The 10,022-nt window shown below is 45.5% G+C and overlaps 1 protein-coding gene across 3 annotated transcripts; it reads right to left on the reverse strand.

Annotated features, from left to right (window-relative positions):
- Nucleotides 1-1,180: 1,180 nt before the first annotated feature.
- On the reverse strand, nucleotides 1,181-7,034 carry LOC121552448 (galectin-related protein-like). 3 transcript variants are annotated; one of them, XM_041865486.2, is made up of 5 exons: nucleotides 6,763-7,034; nucleotides 6,070-6,150; nucleotides 5,742-5,830; nucleotides 3,829-4,015; nucleotides 1,181-3,126 (listed from the first exon to the last, which is right to left on the reverse strand). In XM_041865486.2, the coding sequence occupies exons 1-5, from the start codon at nucleotides 6,793-6,795 to the stop codon at nucleotides 2,983-2,985; spliced, it is 534 nt and encodes a 177-aa protein (XP_041721420.1). In that variant the 5' UTR covers nucleotides 6,796-7,034; the 3' UTR covers nucleotides 1,181-2,982. The 3 variants fall into 3 exon arrangements, with proteins under 3 accessions (XP_041721420.1, XP_041721473.1, XP_041721351.1); XM_041865539.2 differs by having other exon boundaries at nucleotides 5,742-5,827; nucleotides 6,070-6,153; XM_041865417.2 differs by having other exon boundaries at nucleotides 6,070-6,153.
- Between the last annotated feature and the right edge of the window lie 2,988 nt (nucleotides 7,035-10,022).

Consider the following 10,022-nt stretch of genomic DNA (forward strand, 5'->3'; position numbering starts at 1 on the left):
TCCCAATTTGACAACAGATGCCGCTCCGACGGGAGAAATCAATAGTAGAATATCACAGCCAATCACAACACTGGCGGGTAAGTAATACTGTGAAACACTATCATTCCACTATTACTGCAGATATACTGCAGACATTTTCTGAAATTACAATGCAAAAATAAAAATCCTGTGTAGCACCTTTAATACAATGTCCCTCCCTACTCATCTACAACTCAGAGCTGACTCGCTCCCAACAGGAAAGCAGCATCCCAAATGGCACCCTATTCCATACAAAGTGCACTACTTTTGATCAGGGCCCATAGGGTCAAACGTGGCTCTGGTCAAAGTTGTGCATTATGTAGGGAATAGGGTGCCCTTTGGGACCCACCCGAAGAATGAGAAGGAGAGCTCCAACAACTAAGCCCAGTCAGAATGAGAAGGAGAGCTCCAACAACTAAGCCCAGTCAGAATGAGAAGGAGAGCTCCAACAACTAAGCCCAGTCAGAATGAGAAGGAGAGCTCCAACAACTAAGCCCAGTCAGAATGAGAAGGAGAGCTCCAACAACTAAGCCCAGTCAGAGACAATAGAGAACTTTGATGGAGCACAATAGCTCATTTGGCACCATGTGTTGTCCGTGGGGGGAGGAGAGAGAGAGAGAGAGAGAGAGACAGAGAGAGAGAGAGACAGAGAGAGAGAGAGAGAGAGAGTAAGAAAAAGTGTGTAACTGATCAGGTGAATTTACCCTCCGCTAAACAGTTATTGGTGAACAGTAGTAGCTCAGTGTGTACATGAAGTGGTGGGCTCTGGTCAAAAGTAGTGCACTAAATAGGTAATACACGCTTAGAAAAAAGGCTTCCAAAAGGGTTGTCCATTTTGGTTCCAGGTAGAACCCTTTTTGGTTCCAGGTAGATAGCACCTTTTGTTCTAGGAGTGTAGGGTGCCATTCCAGATGCAGCCTATATATGTTAATAGAACCAGAGATGACATTATGAGGTTGAAGCCTTTTTCTCACAGCGATGACGCTCACACTATACCGACCTAGCTACCCACTGGGGAAAAAATTGGTTGAATCAACGTTGTTTCCGCGTCATTTCAACAACCAAAAAATGTATTAATCAATGTGGAAAACTGATTGGATTTGCAAGAAGTCATCAACATAAGGGAATTTTGTCTTATTTTTCACCCAACTTTTCACCTAAATCTAATGACATGGTGAAATTCTTTGTTGATTTCACGTTGAATTCACATTAGTTGACAACTCAACCAAATTTAAATCTAAACTAGACGTTGAGCTGACGTCAGTGCCCAGTGGGTATGCTACCATAGAAAAACATGGCTGCTGTACATTCAAAACACCATTCAGCCTCTATTCCTATTCTAATCGCTAGCTAACAGAACAGTCTGTAAACTTCAAGGAGGTACCGGTTACAGTTTGGGGTCAACTGTTTTTTTTGTCGGGCAAAACATTTCACTTCGGTGTGCCCTACTGAATACGACCCTGGCTTTAAAAAATGCTCAAGCGTGTAAGAGAATCCACCATTTGCATATACAGTAATAATCCGGTCTGTAAAAGCGAGGTTTGAGTGGAATGGTTGTTTAGGCTAAGTGCAGGCGATCGCTGGGTACGTTTTCACTATGGGGTGTTTCTTCATTTACAAGTCAGAGTCCAGTTAAGCAAACTCCTTAAAGGGATAGTTCACTCCAAGATCAAATTTGCTGCAATGTTTTGAAGTCTAGAAAGTGATCTGAACCAGACCACCCGAGTCCATATTCCACACCACACCACGCGTGGTGTTGTCTATACTCTGCAGTGTGCCTTTGGAGAAATCTACAGACCCCATCCCAAATGAATAGGAAAGATTGGCACCTCTAATTCCAGTTCATTAGCTCCACAGTTGAGGTATAAAACATCTGATAAACTTGGATTTTGTGGTGAACTACCCCTTTAATGAACCAATCGTTAATCTCTCATTAAACAAGCAATGTAAACAAAGCTCCAAATGAACTTTACATTCTATTCACTACCATGTAGCTCTATGTCAGTGCAATATCTATCCATCTACAGGACAAGAATGGTCGCAATGAACTGAAATTGTGAGTAAGAACAACCAATAATACATTGCATACAGTTACAAGACATTTCAATCAAAAAACTGCTACGGTACATCTTGCAGAGACTTCACAATATAATCCTCATTTCCATGTGTGCTTGCCAAATGGCACCCTATTCCCTACATAGTTCACTACTTTTGGCCAATGAGCCCTGGTCAAAGTAGTGCACTATATAGGGAATAGAATGCCATTCAGGACGCATCCTCTCTATGTAGGTCATTGAGTTAGGATGCCAATAACCATGACAACCAACCAACCAGCAAACCCAATTTGTGCAAAAACGGGGGCTCCCGTAATATTGAGCTTGTCAACCAACGAAATAACCCTAATTTACAATGATGATTTTTTTTTAGGAGATAAATATTGTTGATTCCTGAGAAACCTCCTGAGAATTGTAGGATTTCTCCACATGAAAGCAAATACTTCTGGGTGCTCTACGGCTGCGTCCCAAATAGCACTCTAGAGCCCAATAGTGCCCTAAAAGTAGTGCACTATTACATTTACATTTGGAATAGGGTGCCATTTGGGACGCAGCCTACACCAGCAAAGTCCCCATAGGATGCTTGGTAACCATGAGCAGGCGTTTATATAGTGAGATCCCTGACACACAACTGAGGAAGAAAACAAAGGAGTTATTTCAGAACAAAGACACACAGAGCTGCGTTGGATTGCAACCATTCAACCAAGAACTAGGAAGGTCAGAATAACGTCAGACCTTGGATGAGACATGGCAAGATAAAAGGGAAAGAAGAAGCGGCGTGACGGCCTTTCCAAAGCGCTAGGCCCACTGTCGCTGCAGTGTTGCATTGTGGGTATGGTAGTACCAGGTGTGTGTGTTCACCTGTATTGAGTTCTTGTTGTGTCACACACTGGCATGGCAGCTGGGTTGGTTAACCTAGCTTGGTGATCTGTAGACCCCCCTCTATCCTCACTGTATCGATGGAGGGCAAAGATTTCACTTTGTGAAAAAAGTCGAAGAGCGGGTTTCCGTCCACAAATATCCGGAAGCGCGTGTGCTCGCAGTGGATCTCGATCTGGATGGATAAGATAAGATAAGATAAGATAAGATAAGATAAGATAAGATAAGATAAGATAAGAGAAGAGAGAGAGAGAGAGAGAGAGAGAGAGAGAGAAAAAAACAGATGAAAACATCCCATTTCTAAACCAAGTCACATCATGTGGCCATGTGGTTCTTTTCCCAAATGAAAGAGAGCTTGTTAGCTTTTGCATAACTTATCACTTCCGCCATCTCTAACCCTCATCCTCTGACAAATGTGTGACTGGAGCAACCTGCTTTACAATAAAACCACAACAAGGAACAACGTATGTTCCTTTTCACTGGGCTATATCTTTACATAACATCTGTACTGAATCATCACAGCAACTAAAAATAAGTCCGAGACTGGTAGAGCGAGGGGAGTGTATGAGATGGAGATAGGGGTGGAATGCCAATTATCATGAAGTTAAGACACTTGTTAACTGTGGCCCCATAGGGCTCTGGTCAAAACAAGTCTTCTATAAAGGGGACATGGTGCCATTTGGGACAAGTTGGATCAGAACGACAGTGAAGTGTTCTTGGTACCCTGAAGGGCTGGTCGGGTTAGGGGTTAGGGTTAGAATTTAAAAAGAGAGTGGAGTGTTATGGGTACCCTGAAGGCCTGGTCCAGTTAGGATTAAGGATGAAGGTTTAGGGGTTAGGATTATAGGTTAGGGGTTAGGATAAGTGTAACAGGTACCCTGAAGGGCTGGTCAGGGATGAAGGGGAAGTAGTCGATAGACTTCTCCTCCTCGCTCCACTGTCCCGAGACGCGGGAGTTACGCAGGAACTGGCGCTCGGCGAATCGAGCGCTGAGTTTCAGGGCCACATCCGGCTGTGGCTCCTCCTCCTCTGTGCCGCGGCCGCAAGTCAGGCTGACGTCAAAACTGAGACGGAAAGAAACGTAGAGAAGAGAAAAGTATTAGGTGTAACTGTGCTGGCTTAACAAAATCCCTTTCTACCCTAGGTAACCTGTCCCTTAGTGGGATCCATAGGTAACCTGTCCCTTAGTGGGATCCCTAGGTAACCTGTCCCTTAGTGGGATCCCTAGGTAACCTGTCCCTTAGTGGGATCCATAGGTAACCTGTCCCTTAGTGGGATCCATAGGTAACCTGTCCCTTAGTGGGATCCCTAGGTAACCTGTCCCTTAGTGGGATCCATAGGTAACCTGTCCCTTAGTGGGATCCATAGGTAACCTGTCCCTTAGTGGGATCCATAGGTAACCTGTACCTTAGTGGGATCCATAGGTAACCTGTCCCTTAGTGGGATCCATAGGTAACCTGTCACTTAGTGGGATCCATAGGTAACCTGTCCCTAGGTAACTCTGTTACATGAGGGGACATTAAGAAAGAGCATATGGTAATGGAGCTGTAGGGGACATAGAGGAGGGACTATAGGGACAATGGTAATGGAGCTGTAGGGGACATAGAGGAGGGACTACAGGGACATGGTGTCTGTGTAGGAGAAACACCACATAATACTGTTGTCATTATGTTTAGCATCTGGAGGAGCAGTATGTTCACATCTGCCATGACAAGTATTTTGCCATGAACGTTGACATACTGTAAATATTGTGTGCCAGGCATTTAAAACTGATGTCACTAAATAGGTTTTTAAACTGAACATTAGTTTCTATTCAGGCCTATAAAGGACACACCCTAAAATGTCTCAACAAGCACTTTGTCCCAATTGGCACACTATCCCCTTTGTAGTACACTACGTTTGATCAGGGCACATAGGGCTCTGGTGGTAGGCTAGTGGACTACATAGGGAATAGGGTGCCATTCGGGATACAGCCCAGCTCTGCCTCAGCCTGGCCTGACTGTGGAGGTGAACACCCTGCCTTGCATTAGGAAAAAGCCATCCTTTCTCAACACACCCACCCACGCAGTTCTCCATTTCTCCCCCCCGGGCCATTTCTTTGCCTCCTGCCATGCTGCTAATAATGAACTCATCTTTTTTTATTTTCCTTTTCTGAACCTATGTGCAATTCTGTCTTTTACAATACATGTTCTCTCTCCTTATTAGGCTAGATTCACATATTTCAGCAGACATAATATAGACAAAACAGCATTTCACCAATTAAAAATTCAATACACAGGCCTACAACAATTAATTGTATAGGCTACATTCTTACAGAATCAGAACTCCAACTAAAATGGAATGGGACTTAGAATGTAATGAAAAAGCAGTATATGACAGATAAGAAGTTGATGATGACATTCATTCAGATAAGCCAGGACGCAAGTGAAAAATAGACCTAGTTAGCTCTGGTCCAGGACGCCTTCTCTTCTTCAAGAATACGTTGAAGTCTAAGGCACTGCATCACAGTGCTAGAGGCATCACTACAGACCCAGGTTTGATCCCGGGCTGTATCACAACCGGCGTGATTGGGAGTCCCATAGGGCGGCGCACAATTGATCCAGCGTCGTCCAGGTTAGGGGAGGGTTTGGTCGGGGTAGGCCATCATTGTAAATAAGAATTTGTTCTTAACTGACTTGCCTAGTTAAATAAAGGTTCAATAAAAAAAGAAGGCTCAGCATCAGCAAGCAGCACGTAACGGCATGGACCAGAGCTAACACCTAATGAGTGGAGGTTATTGGCTTAGCCTACCTGTCCGGCTCCAGATCAACAATGCCCATGACAATGACCTTCTTCCCCGGCCTCATACCACCTCTGATGCGGCCGCTGAATGGCACCTTCTATGATTGAGAGACAACATTTTATTTTAAATCATCACCACATTTAATCATCATCACAACACATAATGTGGACAAACACATGGAATACGATAGGGAAGGACTGACATCAAATGTTGCTCGTAGCCCCCCTCCCCCCTCCCATGCTCCAGGGTAGGTGATGCGGTAATTATTTTTTTAAGGATTAACCATTCAGGCCTATATATTGATTAACGTCGATGGATGAGGATGAATCTTCCCACCAGAAGCCGTGAAATGTCCTCCCTATCCGGCGAGATAAGCCCGGGGTTCCCGAACGAATCGTTGCGATGGTCATCTTCAGTCTTCTTCAAAACCACCAGAGACAAAAGGGAAAGAAAAAACATAATGTATTGATCAGGTACAGCATAAATAATAACAGCCTAATCAATGGGCGGAGTAGCCTAGCGTTCTAATAGGCTGCATATTGCTCAAGGTCTTCTCGGCCGTTGAAAAAGCCGACGGCATGGCCCTCATGCCGCTATTCAACAATCAAAAGGTTGGGAAATCCATGGCTGTCAAAAGATCTGTCATGTTCTAGACTAGAGCGCGTAAGACCTGTGACAACGTTTGTTCATTACCATCAAGGCGCACATAGATAGCCTACATTGTAAATTGATAACGAGAAATAATGCACCGTATCGGTTAAACGGCCTAGGTGACCACCACACAGATACATTTCCACATGCAGAATCATATGGAATTTCTTCCGCGCCCACATCAAAGGTCGACTCGGGCTGTGCTTGGGAATGCACAGCCAGCCTATTGCCATATTACTCCCCACAATAATAGAAACTTGATGATGACGTAAATTACAGCTCCTCCACAAATGACACGCGTAACCGTTTTTACGCGCAGATACAGAAAACAACAAATTCCGAGCAAACAGCTGTTTTCCAGCAAATTGTAATACTCACTATTCCGTCCTTTTCCGTTACCGACACCGCCATCTTGACTTGTACAGAATACCCTAGGATGCTTATCAGAAGAGAGGCAGCCCAGGCAGCCCTCCCCTGCTGGAATGTGTCAGCGTCGTGGCAGCAGTGACTCAAGGAGCCTATTCCTAGGTGTCCACACACCCAACCCACACTCAACAAGCAGCGGAGAGGAATCCTAAACAATACGTGGAGTTACCTACGGTATTCACATTTAGGACTAGAAGACGTCTCGTGTAGGCTGGCTGGCTGAGGCTGCGTGTTGTAGTAGGCTATGCCTAGGCTACACATATCCGCTCTAGAAATGGGTGGATAGCCTTTTTATTTTGCTGATGTATGCTTTATAATAATAAGAGGGGCTTTGGTAATCCCCGTCTGTTCGAGAACGAGCCAGGCTAATCAGATTTTTATTTTCCTCCCAACCCCCTTCACCTAATTATGCTGAACCCCCATAAAGTGGGGTCTCTTCTCTCGTTCGACTCTAATATTGAGTGGAAATATTTTGTATAGCCTCGTTCCTAGACTAATAAAGATGCCTATGTGGTAGGAGCCTAGGATAGACGATTAAACCATGTTGAGATGATAATGATAGAGTTAACTAAATGTGGTGCAAAAGAAACAACCAACTTGATATATAAATCTAGGCTATATGAGTACAGCTAATTTTGTTCTTGCAAAAGGGCTATTTGACTGTAAATACTGAGTTCATTGAGAAATATCCTACTTTGTTGGACAACATTGAGCTATAAATACCATGTTTCCGCTCAATAATTATATAGGACATGATTTGCCTATGCCAATCAGGAGGGCATGCACAAACACACACACACACACACACACACACACACACACACACACACACACACACACACACACACACACACACACACACACACACACACAGTGTCACACACACACACACACACACACACACACACACACACACACATACACACACACACACACACACACACACACACATACACACACACACACACACACACACACACACACACAGTGTCACACATGCCACACACATACTGATTTAAATTGCCCGAGGGCGTCCTTCTGTGGCAGTTCACAGTACTACAAATCCAAATCCTCTACTCTAGGCCTGCTATATTATATTCTGCAGTTCCCTCATTCAAAAACAAGGGCTCATTAGGGTTCAATACAGAACCATTTCTTATAAGAGTGTAGCCAACATGTTGTAGACAGAGATTGAATGACAAGATGTTTTGTGAATCTCAAGTCTACTGTCTTCTCTTCCTGTTAGTGACTTCCTCAGTTAGAGCAGCCTACATGATTGGAAAATAGGGAACCATCATTCAGTGTTGTATCGGGGCTGTGTGTAGCCCTGCACAAGGTTAGAGATGAAAATGTTGGGACTGAATTGGCTACTGAATAGCTGCTGGTGTCTACTACCATTACGCCCTTGAGCAAGGCACTCAACCCACAAAATAGCTTTCCATCCAGGGGCTCTGCACAGTGGGTGGGGTTGGGGAAAAGGCAGGCTAGGTACCTATTCTGGAACATAGGATGACTCTCAAAAGACAGCAAGGCACACAACTGACATTCTGTCCATTGCAGCACCTGTCCCTGAAGTTATGCTGGCTAGCCCAGGACATATCTCCTATCCTCCTCCTCTCTTCAAGTCATGGGGGCTAGCCCAGGACATATCTCCTCTCCTACTCCTCTCTTCTAGTCATGGGGGCTAGCCCACAACATATCTTCTCTCCTCCTCCTCTCTTCAAGTCATGGGGGCTAGCACAGGACATATCTTCTCTCCTCCTCCTCTCTTCAAGTCATGGGGGCTAGCCCACAACATATCTTCTCTCCTCCTCCTCTCTTCAAGTCATGGGGGCTAGCCCACAACATATCTTCTCTCCTCCTCCTCTCTTCAAGTCATGGGGGCTAGCCCAGGACATATCTTCTCTCCTCCTCCTCTCTTCAAGTCATGGATGCTAGCACAGGACATATCTTCTCTCCTCCTCCTCTCTTCAAGTCATGGGGTCTAGCCCACAACAAATCTTCTCTCCTCCTCCTCTCTTCAAGTCATGGGGGCTAGCCCACAACATATCTTCTCTCCTCCTCCTCTCTTCAAGTCATGGGGGCTAGCCCACAACATATCTTCTCTCCTCCTCCTCTCTTCAAGTCATGGGGGCTAGCCCACAACATATCTCCTCTCCTCCTCCTCTCTTCAAGTCATGGGGGCTAGCCCAGGACATATCTTCTCTCCTCCTCTCTCTTCAAGTCATGGGGACTAGCCCACAACATATATTATCTTCTCCTCCTCTCTTCAAGTCATGGGGGCTAGCCCAGGACATATCTTCTCTCCTCCTCCTCTCTTCAAGTCATGGGGGCTAGCCCACAACATATCTTCTCTCCTCCTCCTCTCTTCAAGACATGGGGGCTAGCCCACAACATATCTTCTCTCCTCCTCTCTTCAAGTCATGGGGGCTAGCACAGGACATATCTTCTCTCCTCCTCCTCTCTTCAAGTCATGGGGTCTAGCCCACAACATATCTCCTATCCTCCTCCTCTCTTCAAGTCATGGGGGCTAGCCCACAACATATCTTCTCTCCTCCTCCTCTCTTCAAGTCATGGGGGCTAGCCCAGGACATATCTTCTCTCCTCCTCCTCTCTTCAAGTCATGGGGGCTAGCCCACAACATATCTCCTCTCCTCCTCCTCTCTTCAAGTCATGGGGGCTAGCCCAGGACATATCTTCTCTCCTCCTCCTCTCTTCAAGTCATGGGGGCTAGCACAGGACATATCTTCTCTCTTCCTCCTCTCTTCAAGTCATGGGTTCTATCCCACAACATATCTCCTCTCCTCCTCCTCTCTTCAAGTCATGGGGGCTAGCCCACAACATATCTTCTCTCCTCCTCCTCTCTTCAAGTCATGGGGGCTAGCCCACAACATATCTTCTCTCCTCCTCCTCTCTTCAAGTCATGGGTGCTAGCACAGGACATATCTTATCTCCTCCTCCTCTCTTCAAGTAATGGGGTCTAGCCCACAACAAATCTTCTCTCCTCCTCCTCTCTTCAAGTCATGGGGGCTAGCCCACAACATATCTTCTCTCCTCCTCCTCTCTTCAAGTCATGGGGGCTAGCCCACAACATACCTTCTCTCCTCCTCCTCTCTTCAAGTCATGGGGGCTAGCCCACAACATATCTTCTCTCCTCCTCTCTCTTCAAGTCATGGGGGCTAGCCCAGGACATATCTTCTCTCCTCCTCCTC

The sequence above is a fragment of the Coregonus clupeaformis genome, unplaced genomic scaffold (assembly GCF_020615455.1).
Source record: "Coregonus clupeaformis isolate EN_2021a unplaced genomic scaffold, ASM2061545v1 scaf1288, whole genome shotgun sequence".
Taxonomy (NCBI): Eukaryota; Metazoa; Chordata; class Actinopteri; order Salmoniformes; family Salmonidae; genus Coregonus; species Coregonus clupeaformis.